Source organism: Sinohyriopsis cumingii, chromosome 18 (assembly GCF_028554795.1).
Source record: "Sinohyriopsis cumingii isolate HCF-2022 chromosome 18, ASM2855479v2, whole genome shotgun sequence".
NCBI classification, from domain to species: Eukaryota; Metazoa; Mollusca; class Bivalvia; order Unionida; family Unionidae; genus Sinohyriopsis; species Sinohyriopsis cumingii.
The window spans coordinates 29,462,170-29,482,810 of NC_142978.1; the positions used below are offsets into that span (position 1 = coordinate 29,462,170).

At 34.1% G+C, this 20,641-nt stretch overlaps 1 protein-coding gene across 1 annotated transcript in view; it reads left to right on the top strand.

The window, feature by feature from the left end:
- LOC149776299 (integrin alpha-V-like) overlaps nt 1–20,641 on the top strand; it is a 165,587-nt gene that overhangs the window by 28,589 nt on the left and 116,357 nt on the right. Inside the window, exons 2-4 of the mRNA XM_089942773.1 lie at nt 1,645–1,778; nt 12,067–12,179; nt 16,012–16,127. Coding sequence (XP_089798899.1) covers nt 1,645–1,778; nt 12,067–12,179; nt 16,012–16,127 — 363 coding nt within the window. The remainder of the gene's footprint in view (nt 1–1,644; nt 1,779–12,066; nt 12,180–16,011; nt 16,128–20,641) is intronic.

Consider the following 20,641-nt stretch of genomic DNA (forward strand, 5'->3'; position numbering starts at 1 on the left):
ACTAACAGCTGCCTCGCTTGGCACTCAGCATTAAGAGGTTAGTTTTTGGACTGGTCATCCTGGTGTCAGGATAATGTGACTGGGAGGGGCATCATGCTACATGTCTGCGGCATGATGCCCCAGTGCTAGACATCACTATAAACTGCCACACTGTCACAGCATAGCGATATGATTGAAAAACTGTTAAAGCTACGTTAAAAATACAAATCACACACACACACACACACACACACACACACACTGTCAATCTCTGTTTTCTTGTTTCCTTTCTTTATTGTATTGAAAGAAAATGACACTAACAACTTTCACAACCGAGAAACTGTCGATAAAAAATCTCTCACAAGCTTTGGAATTATTCCTCTTTCTCTATTTCCTCCTCATTATCATCATTAATTTAAGGGAATCCTAACCTGTTCTAATTTAGGGGAATCCTAACCTGTTCTAATTTAGGGGAATCCTAGCCTATTCTAATTTAGGGGAATCCTAACCTGTTCTAATTAAGGGGAATCCCAATCTATTCTAATTTAGGGAATCCTAACCTATTCTAATTTAGGGGAATCCTAACCTGTTCTAATTCAGAGGAATCCTAACCTGTCCTAACATATCCCATTTTGCCTTGAATTGAAATTTAAAAGAAATTGCACACAGCCTTGTTTCTTTTATTTTCAAATGCTACATAAATTTTGGGCAATCGGGAATAAAATCTACTAAAACAATTTTCAATCTGTCCCTGATTAATAGCTTTTTCCACTTCTTAAAGTTGGTGCAATTATAAACTTTGCATTTTGGGGCATAGGGACTTTTCTACATTGCTGTGTGGCCATAAATCCTTACTGTATGTGCATAACCGGCGAAACATTTCAGTTGCCATCCCGGTCAACCTGCTTCAGTGCCTTTGCTATGTCTTACTTCTGTTATTTGTATACCTTATTATAGGCCTACACAGATGAAAAAATGTAAACAAATATGACAGATTCATTTTGAATTGTAAACCGCTATCCTGTGTACCTCTGCTGTGGGTGTGATAAGAATATCCATAGAAACTTCAATAACTACAGTGAACATCGATTTGCTGTAAATAATCATGACCTCATGCAATCATAACAGTGGCAAGCAGCTGACCAACATTTTCACAGCTTGTAAATGTAATTTTCTCTTGGAAACGTGCCCATGATTGACTCTCGATATGTTAAAGGATGTATTTAACTCTGGTTCCTCATATTTGTAAGAATGGACATTGAATACATATTCTTTATTTATCTTTCTTACTTGAATCATTTAAATCACAACCACAAATTAAAATGAGTTATTTTATAAATCAGTCATTGGTTTTAGTTTCATGTTTGAAATGGAATGAGTGAATGGATCCCAGCCCATGGGTTTAGTTTAATGTTTGAAATGGAATGAGTGAATGGATCTCAGTCAATGGTTTTAGATTAATGTTTGAAATGGAATGAGTGAATGGATCTCAGTCAATGTTTAGTGTCTTAGTCGCATTAAACATTGCTTGTTTGCATCAAACAGATGTATGTTATGTTTTCAACCTATTCATAGTCTGAAATAAGAATATTCACACCATTTTTTTTATAAGAATATTTAGTGTTTTCAAGTGTAATATTATCTTTTTCCAACTATCGTTTGTAGTCTTCTTGTTGGAGCACCAAACCGAACTGGTATAGATGGCATCAGGGGTTATGGCGGCTTTTATGAGTGTGAGATTAATTCGTTTAGCCAACGAGGGAGCTGCCAGAGACAAGAAACTGTGGACAAAATGTGCCGTGAGTAATACACAGCGGTCCCTCAAAATTTAGTTTACTAACTGGTATAATCCGACATCCATGTAAATTATTGTCCTGCTTATTATGTTTGTATGGTGTGTGTGGGGGTGAGGGGTGGGGGGTGGGGGGGGGTGATTTGGATTTTTAATGTAGTTTTAACAAAATTCCAGTCATAACGCTACGACGTCTGCACTGGGGCAGTTATGGTGATGTTTAGTACTGGGGTATGATGCCAGTCACAGTATCATGACACCAGGCCAACCAGTCCTAACACTAACCTCTTAATGGTAAGCGCCAAGCGGGACTGTTAGTATAATTTGTATAAGTCTTTGCTATGATTCGGCCGGGCGGGTGGGTCAAACCCACGACCTCCAACATTCGAGGTGGTAGCTCTATCCACTAGGCCACCAGAGCTGTCATGTGTTTATGGTCATTGATCACATTTATTTTGTTAATCTTTTATATTTTTATTGTTGTTATATAGTTGGTAGTTATTGGCTGCTTAGAACCATTTACAACTCGACCTCAGTATAAGGCAATTCTCTGTAACACATTCCCTTTTATAAGCTGGGTATAGCCATATAACCCATTTCATTATTTAACAATATATATAAATACCTCAATATAATATGATCTCACAATGAAACAGTCCACTTGGTCATTCATGCAGTAGTATATTACCATCATTTATTATAGACTTTGTTGTGCTTTACTCATTAGATTATCCCTAGTGCACAATTTAACATGCATGGCTACTCCAACTCTTCTCATTCGATTATCCCTGCTACCCAATAATTGGCCTTATTATTTTATTTCAATTCATTAGATTATCCCCATTACACAATAATTGGCCTTATTGTTTATTTCCAACTCATTAGATTATCCCTGATACACAATAATTGGCCTTATTGTTTATTTCCAACTCATTAGATTATCCCTGATACACAATAATTGGCCTCATTGTTTATTTCCAACTCATTAGATTATCCCTACTACACAATAATTGGCCTTATTGTTTATTTCCAACTCATTAGATTATCCCTGCTACACAATAATTGGCCTTATTGTTTATTTCCAACTCATTAGATTATCCCTACTACACAATAATTGGACTTATTGTTTATTTCCAACTCATTAGATTATCCCTACTACACAATAATTGGCCTTATTGTTTATTTCCAACTCATTAGATTATCCCTTCCACACAATAATTGGCCTTACTGTGCATTTCCAACTGGGGTCCCTGAGTGGTTGAGTGGTCTAAAGCGCTCTCTGTTACGGATCACTGCCATCTCACCTCTGTCTGCGTGGGTTCGAGTTCAAGGCTCGGCTAATGTGGGTATGTGAGAAAGTTTGCAGTAGCTTCTCGTGGGTTGGTGGTTCTTTCTGGGGTTTTTCCGGGTTCTTCCTCCACCATTAATACTGGCCGCCATGTATAGCCAATCGTGTGCTGAAAAATGTTGTTAAACCCTACAACAACAGCATTTCCAACTCATTAGATTATCCCTACTACACAATAATTGGCCTTATTGTTTATTTCCAACTCATTAGATTGTCCCTACTACACAATAATTGGACTTACTGTGCATTTCCAACACATTAGATTATCCCTACTACACAATAATTGGCCTTATTGTTAATTTCCAACTCATTAGATTATCCCTATTGCATAACTACAAAGCAGACTTTACTTTGCTTCTCAAACTCGGCTTGTTTATTATCCCTATTGCACAACTGATTCAACAGTGTTTCTGCAACTGTAGATCATCCTTACTGCACAACTGACCTAACTGTTCTTCTCCAAACTCTGATCTTTTGATTATCCTTACTTCATAGCAGACTTTAATGTGCTTTTCCAACAGTAATAGATTATTCCTACTGCATTTACTGTGCTTTTCCAACAGTAATAGATTATTCCTACTGTATTTACTGTGCTTTTCCAACTGTAATAGATTATTCCTACTGCATTTACTGTGCATTTTAAACTGTAATAGAGTACAAATACTGCATTTACAGTGGTTTTCTGACTGTAATATATTATTCCTACTGCATTTACTGTGCTTTTTCCAACTGTAATAGATTATTCCTACTGCATTTACTGTGCTTTTCTGACTAATAGATTATTCCTACTGCATTTACTGTGCCTTTCTGACTGTAATAGATTATTCCTACTGCATTTACTGTGCTTTTCCAACTGTAATAGCTTATACCTACTGCATTTACTGTGCATTTTAAACTGTAATAGAGCACAAATACTGCATTTACAGTGGTTTTCTGACTGTAATATATTATTCCTACTGCATTTACTGTGCTTTTTCCAACTGTAATAGATTATTCCTACTGCATTTACTGTGCTTTTCTGACTAATAGATTATTCCTACTGCATTTACTGTGCCTTTCTGACTGTAATAGATTATTCCTACTGCATTTACTGTGCTTTTCTGACTGTAATAGATTATTCCTACTCCATGTATGTGCTTTTCTGACTGTAATAGCTTATTCCTACTGCATTTACTGTGCTTTTTCCAAGTGTAATAGATTATTCCTACAGCTTTTACTGTGTTTTTCCAACTGTAATAGATTATTCCTACTGCATTTACTGTGCTTTTTCCAAGTGTAATAGATTATTCCTACAGCTTTTACTGTGTTTTTCCAACTGTAATAGATTATTCCTTACTGCATTTACTGTGCTTTTCTCAACTGTAATAGATTATTCCTACTGCATTTATTGTGCTTTCTGACTAATAGATTATTCCTACTGCATTTACTGTGCCTTTCTGACTCTAATAGATTATTCCTACTGCATTTACTGTGCCTTTCTGACTGTAATAGATTATTCCTACTGCACTTGCTGTGCCTTTCTGACTAATAGATTATTCCTACTGCAATTACTGTGCCTTTCTGACTGTAATAGATTATTCCTACTGCATTTACTGTGCTGTTTCCAACTGTAATATATTATTCCTGCTGCACTTACTGTGCCTTTCTGACTGTAATAGATTATTCCTACTGCATTTAGTGCGCCTTTCTGACTGTAATAGATTATTCCTACTGCACTTACTGTGCCTTTCTGACTGTAATAGACCATTCCTACTGCATTTACTGTGCTTTTTCTAACTGTAATATATTATTCCTCCTGCACTTACTGTGCCTTTCTGACTATAATAGATTATTCCTGCTGCACTTACTGTGCCTTTCTGACTGCAATAGATTATTCCTACTGCACTTAGTGTGCCTTTCTGACTGTAATAGACTATTCCTACTGCACTTACTGTGCTTTACCGACTGTAATATATTATTCCTTCTGCACTTACTGTGCCTTTCTGACTATAATAAATTATTCCTGCTGCACTTACTGTGCCTTTCTGACTGTAATAGATTATTCCTACTGCACTTACTGTGCCTTTCGGACTGTAATAGATTATTCCTACTGCATTTACTGTGGTTTTATCCAATTCTAATAGATTATTTCTACTGCATTTACTGTGCTTTTTCTAACTGTAACATTATTCCTATTGCATTTACTGTGCTTTTCCAACTGTAATAATTAGAGTATTTCTACTACACAGCATACTTTACTTTGCTTCTCCAACTATACTCGCTAGATTATCCATTGTACTGCAGAATTGACTTTATTGTGCTTCTACAAGCCCACTTGTTTGACTTTATAATCTCTAATGTATTGTGCTTTTCAGTTGTATTATTAGATTATCCCCATTGCACAACAGTCTTTACTGTGTTCCTCAAACTCATTAGATTATCCCCATTGCACAACAGACTTTACTGTGTTCCTCAAACTCATTAGATTATCCCCATTGCACAACAGACTTTACTGTGTTCCTCAAACTCATTAGATTATCTCCATTTGTAACGTAGTCGAGCTGACCCTTTGAGACCGGGCAGGGTTTTAAAGAAACAATAAACACGTTCGTGGATGACAAATGATAATATATTAAACACTGGTACTAATGATATGAAAACAGAAAAGCATATAAAATGAATATAAAACACATACGAAATATACTTTGACTGACTACTATGTCACATTCAAGTAGTCAAAAAGTTCTAGAAACACTATGTAAACTTCATGTACACAAATATCTCTAGCAAACGTTCATATAAACAAATACTTGTTGCAAACCCATATAATCAACTACTGGTTGCAAACATTTATGTAGTCAGACACTACTGTCGTAATTCACATGTAGTCAAACCACTACTTGCTATTGTTCTTTTACTTTTAGTCAATACACTACTTGTTATTGTACTTTACTTGTAGTCAAAGCACTACTTGTTATTGTGCTTTACTTGTAGTCAATACACTACTTGTTATTGTGCTTTACTTGTAGTCAATACACTACTTGATTGGAAGATATACGCTGACACGGCCTTCTCTCTGGCACGGTCACTTTCCCCTCCGCACTTGTACCCGTACGCTGGCACTGAATTGGTGGGTTATACTAGTAATGGTACACCAGACGTCATGGTATTCACAAGCCCATCCGGCTGCTCATAACCGGCGAGCTTAATATGGAAAATAAACACACCTTTCCAATAGTCTAATTTAATTGGGATGGGTTTTATTGCAACTACTTTAAGAATATACGATAGGCACAAAGTATGACATAGGAATGATATGCAATAAAAACAAATATACGTAATGCTATGACATTAATACATACATAATATGTTTTCGAAATTAGTCGTGATAGCGACTAGATGAAATTAACTTGCTACCACATTGCCTAGGTTATATCTTAATAAACTGAATTGCAAATACGATAAACGATGTGACCACAGAATACAACAATGAACGTGCTTTTACGAAACTGAATAATTATTGTAAATAATAGAAAGAGTTGACTAAAAAACATTCGGCTCACCCAACTGTTTGGCTTTAACGAAATTACAATGGCACCTGCCCGACAGTTGAATATGTTTAAGAGCTTCCCTCTATATTGGCTGTGCCCTTCAATATCTCTACCCGAAATATATATAGTAGTGCGCAATAATACATTATTTCGCACGTGCCGCGCGAGCAATAAAAGCGTTACGAAAAATTACATTTACAGAAATATTACGGCGCGTGAAACAAGACAACCTGATTTAAATGAAAAGTATGGAGACTAAATGAGCCATATCGGGCATTTCGTAACACCATTGCACAGCATACTTTACTGTGTTCCTCAAACTCATCAGACTATCCACATTGCACAGCATACTTTACTGTGTTCCTCAAATTCATTAGATTATCTCCATTGCACAACATACTTTACTGTGTTCCTCAAACTCATTAGATTATCTCCATTGCACAACATACTTTACTGTGTTCCTCAAACTCATTAGATTATCTCCATCGCACAGCGTACGTTACTGTGTTCCTCAAACTCATTAGATATCCCCATTGCACAACAGACTTTACTGTGTTCCTCAAACTCATTAGATATCCCCATTGCACAACAGACTTTACTGTGTTCCTCAAACTCATTAGATTATCTCCATTGCACAGCATACTTTACTGTGTTCCTCAAACTCTTTAGATTATCCCCAATGCACAACAGACTTTACTGTGTTCATCAAACTCATTAGATTATCTCTATTGCATACATTTGTACATAATGAAGTAATGATTAAATACATTTGTACATAGTGAAGTAACGATTAAATACTTTTGCACATAGTGAAGTAAGGATTAAATACATATGTACATAGTGAAGTAAGGATTAAATACATTTGTACATAGTGAAGTAACGATTAAATATATTTGTACATAGTGAAGAAACGATTAAATACATTTGTACATAGTGAAGTAATGATTAAATACATTTGTACATAGTGAAGTAAGGATTAAATACATTTGTACATAGTGAAGTAACGATTAAATACATTTGTACATAGTGAAGTAATGATTAAATACATTTGTACATAGTGAAGTAACGATTCAATAGATTTGCACATAGTGAAGTAACGATTAAATACATTTGCACATAGTGAAGTAATGATTAAATACATTTGCACATAGTGATGTAATGAAGTAACGATTAAATACATTTGTACATGGTGAAGTAATGATTAAATACATTTGTACATAGTGAAGTAACAATTAAATACATTTGTACATAGTGAAATGTAATGATTAAATACATTTGTACATAATGAAGTAATGACTAAATACATTTGTACATAGTGAAGTAATGATTAAATACATTTGTACATAGTGAAGTAATGATTAAATACATTTGTACATAGTGAAGTAATGATTAAATAAATGTGTACATAGTGAAGTAATGATTAAATACATTTGTACATAGTGAAGTAATAATTAAATACATTTGCACATAGTGATGTAATGATTAAATACATGTGTACATAGTGAAATGTAATGATTAAATACATGTGTACATGGTGAAGTAAGGATTAAATACATTTGTACATGGTGAAGTAATGATTAAATACATTTGTACATAGTGAAGTAATGATTAAATACATTTGTACATAGCGAATTAATTATTAAATACATTTGTACATAATGAAGCAATGATTTAATACATTTGTACATAGTGAAGTAATGATTAAATACATTTGTACATAGTGAAGTAATGATTAAATACATTTGTACATAGTGAAGTAACGATTAAATACATTTGTACATAGTGAAGTAATGATTAAATACATTTGTACATAGTGAAGTAATGACTAAATACATTTGTACATAGTGAAGTAATGATTAAATACATTTGTGCATAGTGAAGTAATGATTAAATACATTTGTACATAGTGAAGTAATGATTAAATACATTTGTACATAGTGAAGTAATGATTAAATACATTTGTACATAGTGAAGTCATGATTAAATACATTTGTACATAGTGAAGTAACGATTAAATACATTTGTACATAGCGAAGTAATGATTAAATACATTTGTACATAGTGAAGTAATGATTAAATACATGTATACATAGTGAAAAGTAATGCTTAAATACGTTTGTACATAGTGAAGTAATGATTAAATACATTTGTACATAGTGAAGTAAAGATTAAATACCTTTGTACATAATGAAGTAAAGATTAAATACAGTTGTGCATAGTGAAGTAATGATTAAATACATTTGTACATAGTGAAATAACGATTAAATACATTTGTACATAGTGAATACATTTGTACATAGTGAAGTAATGATTAAATACATTTGTACATAGTGAAGTAATGACTAAATGCATTTGTACATAGTGAAGTAAAGATTAAATACATTTGTACATTGTGAAGTAAGGATTAAATACACTTGTACATGGTGAAGTAAGGATTAAATACATTTGTACATAGTGAAGTAATGATTAAATACATTTGTACATAGTGAAGTAATGATTAAATACATTTGTACATAGTAAAGTAACGATTAAATACATTTGTACATAGTGAAGTAATGATTCAATAGATTTGTACATAGTGAATACATTTGTGCATAGTGAAGTAATGATTAAATACATTTGTACATAATGAAGTAATGATTAAATACATTTGCAGATAGTGATGTAATGAAGAAACGATTAAATACATTTGTACATAATGAAGTAATGATTAAATACATTTGCACATAGTGATGTAATGAAGTAACGATTAAATACATTTGTACATAGTGAAGTAATGATTAAATACATTTGTACATAGTGAAGTAACAATTAAATACATTTGTACATAGTGAAATGTAATGAGTAAATACATTTGTACATAGTGAAGTAATGACTAAATACATTTGTACATAGTGAAGCAATGATTAAATACATGTGTACATAGTGAAGTAATGACTAAATACATTTGTACATAGTGAAGTAATAATTAAATACATTTGCACAGAGTGATGTAATGATTAAGTACATGTGTACATGGTGAGGTAATGATTAAATACATTTGTACATAGTGAAGTAATGATTAAATACATGTGTACATGGTGAAGTAATGATTAAATACATTTGTACATAGTGAAGTAATGGTTAAATACATTTGTACATAGTGAAGTAGTGATTAAATACATTTGTACATAGTGAAGTAATGATTAAATACTTTTGTACATAGTGAAGTAATGATTTAATACATTTGTACATAGTGAAGTAATGATTAAATACATTTGTACATAGTGAAGTAACAATTAAATACATTTGTACATAGTGAAGTAATGATTAAATACATGTATATATAGTGAAAAGTAATGCTTGAATATGTTTGTACATAGTGAAGTAATGATTAAATACATTTGTACATAGTGAAGTAAGGATTAAATACATTTGTACATAGTGAAGTTAAGATTAAATACAGTTGTGCATAGTGAAGTAATGATTAAATACATTTGCACATAGTGAAAGAACGATTAAATACATTTGTACATAGTGAATACATTTGTACATAGTGAAGTAATGATTAAATACATTTGTACATAGTGAAGTAACAATTAAATACATTTGTACATAGTGAAGTAATGATTAAATACATTTGTACATCGTGAAGTAATGACTAAATGCATTTGTACATAGTGAAGTAAAGATTAAATACATTTGTACATAGTGAAGTAAAGATTAAAACAGTTATACATTGTGAAGTAAGGATTAAATACATTTGTACATAGTGAAGTAACGATTAAATACATTTGTACATAGTGAAGTAAGGATTAAATACATTTGTACATAGTGAAGTAAGGATTAAATACATTTGTACATAGTGAAGTAAAGATTAAATACAGTTGTGCATAGTGAAGTAATGATTAAATACATTTGTACATAGTGAAGTAACGATTAAATACATTTGTACATAGTGAAGTAATGATTAAATACATTTGTACATAGTGATGTAACAATTAAATACATTTGTACATAGTGAAGTAATGATTAAATACATTTGTACATAGTGAAATAACGATTAAATACATTTGTACATAGTGAATACATTTGTACATAGTGAAGTAATGATTAAATACATTTGTACATAGTGAAGTAAGGATTAAATACAGTTGTACATAGTGAAGTAAAGATTAAATACAGTTGTGCATAGTGAAGTAATGATTAAATACATTTGTACATAGTGAAGTAACGATTAAATACATTTGTACATAGTGAAGTAATGAATAAATACATTTGTACATAGTGAAGTAACAATTAAATACATTTGTACATAGTGAAGTAATGATTAAATACATTTGTACATAGCGAAATAACGATTAAATACATTTGTACATAGTGAAGTAATGATTAAATACATTTGTACATAGTGAAGTAATGATTAAATACATTTGTACATAGTGAAGCAATGACTAAATGCATTTGTACACAGTGAAGTCCATTCTGGTGCTCCTAGTTATTGTTAGGATCACAGGCATTGATTGGTTTAATCTGCTTGTTCCTGAATTCAAAGTGGTCACTCTGACACATCATGTATGAATTCAGAATGGTCACTCTGATAAATTATGTATGAATTCAGAATGGTCACTCTGATGCATTATATATGAATTCAAGGTGGTCACTCTAATACAGTATGTCTGATTGAAACTGGTCACTCTGATACATTATGTATGAATTCAAGGTGGTGACTCTGATAAATTATGTATGAATTCAGTGTTCACTCTGATACATTATGTATGAATTCAAAGTGGTCACTCTGATAAATTACGTATGAATTGAAAGTGGTTGCTCTGATACATTATGTATGAATTCAAGGTGGTCACTCTGATAAATTAAGTATGAATTGAAACTGGCACTCTGATACATTATGAATGAATTCAAGGTGGTCACTGATACATTATGTATGAATTCAAAGTGGTCACGCTGATACATTATGTATGAATTGAAAGTGGTTACAGTGATACATTAGATATGACTTCAAAGTGGTCACTCTGATACATTTTGTATGAAAAGCAAATGATGATAGTAATAATAATAATAATAATAATAATAATAATCTCACAACAAGACTTGGACGACCAATGTTTTGAGAGATTCATATAATACAAGACCATATTTGTTAAGCAGAAGTCAGTTTTGTTATATGATGACCTCCATTGAAAGATCACTTTTCTTGAAAGACCACCACTTGTTTTGAGACTATGTCTCAAGAAACCATTGGGAGGGATGGAACGTTCTGTTCAGTGAAATCTTTATTGTATGTACATAGTGTCACAAGATATATGTGAAAGGTAAACATAATACTGCACAAATAGTAAATGAAAGTATTAACTATTATTGTTTTTATTATTTTTATTTTATTATTATTGCTATTATTATTATTATTATTATTATAGGGGCATTTAAATCTCAATACAAATGTGAGGACTATCAGATGTTGGGAGCCACTATTGCAGTGAACCACAAGTATCAAGATGTGAAGTACAATATGAATATACCCAGGGTATCGGTGTGTATCATCATATTATCATAATATCGTCTTGTACTTATCTGTAATTACTATGTTAATTACACCATATATTGTATTACAGAAATTTCTGTTTATTACAAATGCATTATTTCACCATCACATTTCTGTATTATTTATGTTACTCAGATTTTGTGGACTTGTTTTTGTCTGATTGAGGTCTTTATTATTTAACCTCATAACTACAGTATAAAATCAATAGTCACAAGATGTATGTGCATACCATCAATAATCATAATAATAATAATAATGAGGACTTTATATAGCACCTAATCTTTTGAAGCTCAAAGTGCTTTACAACATTAGTCAACACCTATAACATAAAAACATATAATGATATGATACCAAAAAACAAACACCATCAAATTAGAAAACATAAAACATGCTGAAAATATTTAAGGTAGGTCTTTAAGTTTGTTCTTGCACTCGAAATAAGTGAGCTTTAAGAGCACTCTTGAATGGAATCACTGTGTCTTTGTGTCTAAGTTCAGTGGGCAAGTCATTTCACATTGCTGGGCCCTGGTATGGAAAAGAATGTTGTCCATGTGACTTAATTTTCATAGTGGGAATAATGAGTATATGACTGTCAGAAGAGGAGCTTAAGTATATTGTTGGTGTGAACACATGGGTAATGTCAGATAGGTATGTTGGACTGGAATCCGTCAGTAAAACATACAATTGGTGAGACACTGGATGATGATCTGTGACACTTGAGAGCGACTGAGTGTATAGAATGAAGAGATGTTATTGTATCTATAGTCACAAGATGTTAGTGCTTACCATCAATAACCACAAGATGTTAGTGTATACCATCAATAGTCACAAGATGTTAGTGCATACTATCAATAGTCACAATAGATGTTAGCGCATCAGTGCCAGATTACCTGTTAATAACACTAAGCACATGCTTAGGGCACCAGCCCAACAGGGACACCAGAAACAATTGAAACGAACTGGTTGATAATAAAATTGAATGGTCTGCATCTATGAGTATTTTGATTAGGAATGATTACAACACTAGTATTTTCCAACCTTTTTAGCTTTTAATATTGTTTTTTTTAATATTTTTAGTTTCACATTTTGTAGAAGGGGTTTGGAGCACCATAATATTTACAGTGCTTAGGGCCCTGGCAGGCCTTAATCTGGCACTGCATGGTATGCTATCAACAGTCAAAAGATGTTAGTGCATATTTACAGTGCTTAGGGCCCTGGGAGGCCTTAATCTGGTACTGCATGGTATACTATCAACAGTCAAAAGATGTTAGTGCATATTATCAATAGACACAAAATGTCAGTGTGTACTATCAATAGCCAAAAGATGTTAGTGTATACTATCAGATGTTTGTGTATACTATCAATATCACAAGAACTTAGTAAGTAAAAATGAGAGGTATGACCCAGATCAGGCCATGAACCTCCTGAACATGTCTGACCTTTCATCAAGAATAATCTACCTTGCATTTTGCAGAGATAGATGGAAGTCCATTTGAAAATTTTAAACACTCTCCTTACTTTGTTTTTAAAATGGCAGATGAGCTTTCTTTCCTACCCACCCATCTTTTTTGCTGGCTACAAATTATTTAGAAATTACAAAATAAATTAAATGCCTGAATCATTCCAAACGTTTTTCAGATTACTTATGATTTTCTCCAAGACCACAATTGGCCTTTAATGGTTAGTGAAAACAAAATATGTTTGTGACTGATTCAGTGTCTTAAGTGGGTTGAGCATCTGCCTTAGATGCAGGAGGTCACTGGTTCGAACCTTGGCCAAGTCAATTCAAAGACTATAAAAATGGTACTGACAGCAGTCTTGCTAGGCACTCAGCATTAAGAGGTTAGTGTTAGGACTAGTCAGCCTGGTATCAAGATAATGTGACTGGGTGAGACATGTCTGTAGCATCATGCTCCACCGCTGGACATCACTATTAATCTGCCACACTGCAGACATTGTAGTGATATGACTAAAATTGTTAAAGCTACATTAAAAATGTAACTCACATGCACAAAAAATATTTTTGTAATCAATGTTGGATTCTTATCTTTAAGTTGCCAGAGATACAAATTTGTAAAATAATTTTCATTGGTTCAGACATTGTAATTTTCTCTCAGTAAAAGAAAGAATGAAATATGTTTTCACCTCTGTTTAAAAGAATCAGAAATGAATTTGCTATGTAGGAATGTCCATATTACTGACACACAAAAAGAATATTTCTGTATATCAAAACTCTGGATCTACTTAATGATGTGGGATTTATCACCCCAAACCAACCGAATGAACAAACATCTTTCTTTACTTTGTTAAATCTACTACATATACTTAGTAATCCCCACTTCCATTATCAGATTCCTACTTTAATATAAAGAGAAGTGAGACATTACAATGATGGTAGCTTGTATATATTTCCTGAACCTCTTCATGATAAATACTCATCATACTTAGCATGAATCAGTACAGTGATTATACTTAGCATGAATCAGTACAGTGATTATACTTAGCATGAAGCAGTACAGTGATTATACTTAGCATGAAGCAGTACAGTGATTATACTTAGCATGAAGCAGTACAGTGATTATACTTAGCATGAATCAGTACACCGATTATACTTAGCATGAATCAGTACAGTGATTATACTTAGCATGAATCAGTACACCGATTATACTTAGCATGAATCAGTACACTGATTATACTTAACATGAATCAATACGGTGATTATACTTAGCATGAGTCAGTACAGTAATTATACTTAACATGAATCAGTACAGTGATTATACTTAGCATGAATCAGTGCACCGATTATACTTAGCATGAATCAGTACACTGATTATACTTAGCATGAATCAATACGGTGATTATACTTAGCATGAATCAGTAGTGATTATACTTAGCATGAATCAGTACAGTGATTATACTTAACATGAATCAGTACAGTGCTTAAACAATTCACTCTATGATGTGTTCAGTCACTCTTTTGCCTTGAGGTCAGGGTCACTGTCATAGAAGACTGTTATGGTTTTAGTTTTTTTTTTAATTTGCTGAGATTTCCTAAAGACCAAGCTTATTGCTGCTAGATCATTATATCCAACTGTATCAAAACAAAACTGTTTAATGTGTACTTGTCCGCCTCGGATGCGGGAGGTTGTGGGTTCTATCCCCGGCCGAGTCATACCAGAGACTTAAAAAATGGTACTAACAGCTGCCTCGCTTGGCTTTCAGCATTAAGAGGTTAGTGTTAGGACTGGTCGGCCTGGTGTCAGTATAATGTGACTGGGTGGGACATCATGTTACATGTCTGCGGCATGATGCCCCATTGCTAGACATCACTATAAACTGCCACATTGCAGATATCGTAGCGATATGACTGAAAAATTGTTAAAGCTACGTTAAAAATAAAAATCACATCACATAAACAAAATCACATTTAATGTGTACTATATCTGTTTAATTTCTATAATGAAATTACTTTCCTCAAATGATGAAGAGTACAGCTATATATATTTTCTATGAATGAATTGCACACAAATGTGTGGTGTAACTTGATGCATGTATGTCTATTGTTAAATCATATACTGTGTCATCATTGTATGTAGCAGCACATATATTGGGTCCTTCATGTGCATAACAGCACCTTGTAATGCCCCATTAAGAGGAAAATAATGACTGGGCAATTCCTGTCACACAATACATTTGTTTGGGATACATGTATCACAAAATTGTTGCATAGTAATTATATAGTAATTTAACTTAACCTGTGAATATACTATGTACTAAATAAGTCCATGCAAAATTCAGAATTTTGGGATCTTCACTTCAGGTTTGTGCTCCTGGTTGGAAATACCCTTTGACTAGGAAGAGCTTTACCATTCCAGTGGGAAAGTGCTATCATTTCAAAGAAACATGGCAGCAAGAGGTGTGTGAAACTGAATATGAGTAAGTACTGCAGTCCATTCATGTTTTGTTGTCTTGCCTTAATCTGAGTAAAGTTTATTCCCTTTATGAGTCACCGAACAAGATAGGCCACACTCTCATCATTGGCTACATTGTGAGACACCAAAATAGTACAGTGTGACCCCAGTGTAATACAAATTCAGATATAAGACAATTCTGGTGTGGCTCATGACATTTCATATACATGTATTTTTCTAGTAAGAAGTGCAAAAAAAATTATATCACGCATTTTTTGTCATACATAAACAAATACTTTTTTGCTTGAAAGTATAACAAATAAGATGTAAACTTATCATTTTGGGGAATGGATCATGTATGAATTGTAATGCAAGATAATCATGGAATGGCTCCTGAATTTTCATGTAAATGTGTTTATGTTGTACATGAAAGTTTTTTGTTTTCTTCTTAAAAGTATGAAAATAATGTGTAAAAAAAGTTATTCAGGGATCATGCTGGGTTTCACTAGTGTCACAAGTTGTGATATTTACATTTTTAGTGACAAAATATACCATCTGATGATTTTTTTGGCAACAACATTGCTGGCTGTTTAAACTTGTATATACAATCTTGGGTTCGATGTGGAGAAATTCAGTTTGCACCATGAAAGGGAAACACAAATTTTGATATAAAATGCACTGGAATCTATCTATTGTTTCACAAATCCTTTACTTTGCTCCTATTGACAAATCCAGCTTAACAGTGCAATGTTACATCATAATCCGCTTATGCCGATATCTGGTCCGAGTACCGTATGCTGTGATACACTCAACTTGTCATGCTACTGGACAAGGTACAATCAACTAATCTTGGAAGGCAGCAATCAACCAACCATGGAAGGAACTTCTACAATCAACCAAATGACAGCTAATTCTTTATTTTTCTAAATGTACCCATATAAATAGTTTTGCTGAAAAGTCAAAGAAAACTTATTACCTTTGAAGCACCGATTGTTGTGTATAATAATAATAATAATAATGAGGACTTTGTATAGCACCTAATCTTTAGAAGCTCTAAGCGTTTTACAACATTAGACAACACCTATAAGATAAAAAACATATATAATGATATGATTACAACAACAAACACCATGAAATTAGAAAACATAAATAACCTGCTGAGAATATTTAAGGCAGGAAACATTATTAGGTCTTTAAGTTTGTTCTTGCAGTCGAAATAAGTGAGTTTTGACAGCACTCTTGAATAGGATCACTGTGTCTTTGTGTCTAAATTCAGTGGGTAATTCATTCCATGTTGCTGGGCCCTGGTAAACAAAAGAACGCTGACCATATGACTTTGTTTTCATAGTGGGAATAATGAGTATACGATTGTCAGAAGAGGATCATAAGTATCTTGCTGGTGTGTATACATAGGTGAGGTCGGATAGTTATGTTTGACTAGAGTCCGACAGTGAAACGTAGCACAGAGAACAAATTTTGTGTTTGATTCTGGATCAAATGGATAGCCAATGTAAAGTACAGAGCAGCGGGGAGGTGTGCTCTGATCATGGTAATCTAAGTATGATCCGAGCAGCTGTGTTTTGAACTTTTTTAAGTTTCTGGAGTAGATATTGAGATGAACCAGACTGGATTGAATTACAGTAGTCCAGTCTTGAAAGTACTAATGAACACACAAGTGTTTTAGTGGCATCAGCTGAAAGATATTTGCGAAAGGAGCTGATGAGTCTCAGTTCTAGATATGCAGCCAACATCTAGGTTTTGTACTGATTGTGTGAATTTAATGTTGGTGTTGCTGATATTTATTGTTTGAGGTAAAAAATGTGAATGAGAAAGTCTTTGTGTTGTGATCAGAATGGCTTCAGTTTTATCATCATTCATCTGCAGCTTGTTACATGTAATCCATGATTTCACATCAGAAATGCACCTCTCTACACCTTGGATGTTAGCATCAACTTCAGTTGGGTGGCTAGATTTGTATATTTGGGTGTCATCAGCGTACAACTGGTGAGACACTGGATGATGATCTATGACACTTGAGAGCGGCTGAATGTACAGAATGAAGAGAACAGGTCCAAGAACAGACCTCTGCGAACCACCACAACATAGATCAACTGGGCTGGAGGGTATTCCATTTGCAGACACAATTTGCGTCCTTTTGACCTAGTAGGACTTGAACCACAGTAAGGCTGTATCATGAATGTCAAATACATGCTAGAGACGGTGAAGTAATATATCATGGTCTATTGTGTCAAATGCTGCAGACAAATCAAGGAGGGTGAGGACTTTAATCTTTCTGCTATCCAAGGCAGAGAGAATGTCATTAACTACTTTTAGAAGAATAGTTTCAGTACTGTGGCAAGGGCAATATGCAAATTGTACATTGCTAAAAAGACTGTTTGAATTCAGATGAGATACAACCTTTTCTAAGATTTTTGATATGAATGGGAGATTTGAAACTGGGCTGTAGTTCTTTAAATTGTTATGGTCTAGTTTTGCTTTCTTCAGCAGAGGCTTTACAATGGCAGGTTTGAAAAATGATGGGAATTCATCAGATGAGAGAGAGGTATTAATAGCATCAGTTAGTGAAGGCAATACTGGATCTAAGCACTCAAGCAGCAGTGATGTTGGAATTGGATCAAGTTCACATGATTTTTGTGCACTCTTCATCAGGATTGTACATACAGAATCCATAGAGACAGGTTCAAATGCTGCTAATGGTTGCCGCTGAAATTCTGTATCCCAACTGTATGGTGACGATGAGTCAATTGAAATTGTGGTGTCAAGCTTATCTCTAATGGTTTGTATTTTGCCACAGAAGAAATTTGCAAACATGTCCGGAAAGTCAACTGGAGAGAAGGTAGTTGGAAGTGGTGTTGATTTGTTCCTTGACATTAGCTTGTTAGTAATCTCGAAAAGCTCTTTGCAGCTGGAACTTTCCATGATCTTAGTAGTGTAGTGGGCTGATTTCGCTGCATGGACTATATTTCTGAATCACACTGGAGAAGCCCCAAGTGGAAATAATGGTATGTATCGACACCAGCGTGCACAGTTAGTGTGTGCCCACTTGTTGCCGGACTTCACTACTGTCAGCGGAAATTGGGAGCCAGGGGAACAGCCTCTACACATCAGCACCCAAGAAATGAAGGCTATCATCAATGCTTTTCATTTATGAAAAGATTGAATCTCAGGCTCATATTGGACACATTTCTGCATAATGGCAGACCTGATTTTGGTCATGATACAGACCTGTTGGATCTTTTGGCCCTATGGTCTCAATCCTTCGCTCTGTTTCCAAATGGAACCAATCCTGGGTTTTAACATGAATCAGTTTGATTCAATCTGAGCCTTTATCACACTCTTCCCTAAAGTTACTATCATACGACATCTTTCCTTACAGCATTAGTTTCCACATGCAAGGTAAGATAGTTGTATTCCCTTTATGTCAACCCGAACTCTCTTCAGTTCAAATTGGAGGGTTCGGTGGTTCTCTGGACACATACAGTCTTTGTAGCCAAAATTGGTTACCATCCATCGGTCACCAAAGAGTCATCACTTGTTTCACTCTCTCCCATAGTCAGGTCGAGAAAAGCAGCCATACAAGATCCTGTTTGTGCTCTAAAGTACTACTGGAAAAGCACAGAAACAGGTTGTGGCACAAGCAAACACCTCTTTCTTCTTGTAAGAGCTGGGACACAGGACATCATCCCTCAAGCCTTTGTTTCTGAAATGGGTTGTATGCTTGGTGTACTCTGACCTCTAACCAGAACAGAGTCGTCTAATGTAGATTACAGTTCGTAATGATTGGATTCGAGATATAATTTTTTTACCCTGATTCGGAGTCAACCTTCTCATTTTTATCTCAAAGATTCAGCATTGCAGAAGAAAAACTTACATTTGGTTGGTCTGGTGGTGGCCCCAAAGTTAACTGTTAGCATGTTAGCTTTGCTTGATTTGCTGGTGAAATTTTGTAAGTAAGAAGATTTCAATATTCATCTTCTTAACTGTATGTTAGGGTCACAGGTCAAGGGACCCCAGGCTGTGCTGCTTATGTAATTAGGAGAATTTGTTATCACTCACATGGGGCATCCAGCTCTTCTTCCCTACAAGGAGGCTCAGCATCCCTCCTCTTCTTACTTATTCTCCTAGTGTAATGTGTTTCGGGTAGGTATTTGAAGGAGAAAGCAAATTTTGAAGTAAATTGTTTTTCAGAGAATAATTACGCAATCACAATACTTTAAAACCCTTCCACCCACCCTGCCATGCAAGAATCCTCGTGAGTATATCACTCAAATAAATCTAGCAAAACCTGGCAGTGCCAAGGGAGATAAGGGGCAGGAGTTATTCCCCTTTGTCTATTGAAATAGACAAAAAAAGGTGATTTGTATCTTTTAGTAGGGCTGGATTTGTGAGGCAGATGGCTATTATTCCTCATGCAATGTGATTGGGGATTGTCTTGGAGAAACATAATTGATTTAAAAATTTGCTTTCATCAAAGGAAGTCAGCACCAAACTAAATAAAAGCAATGGACTCTGAGGGAT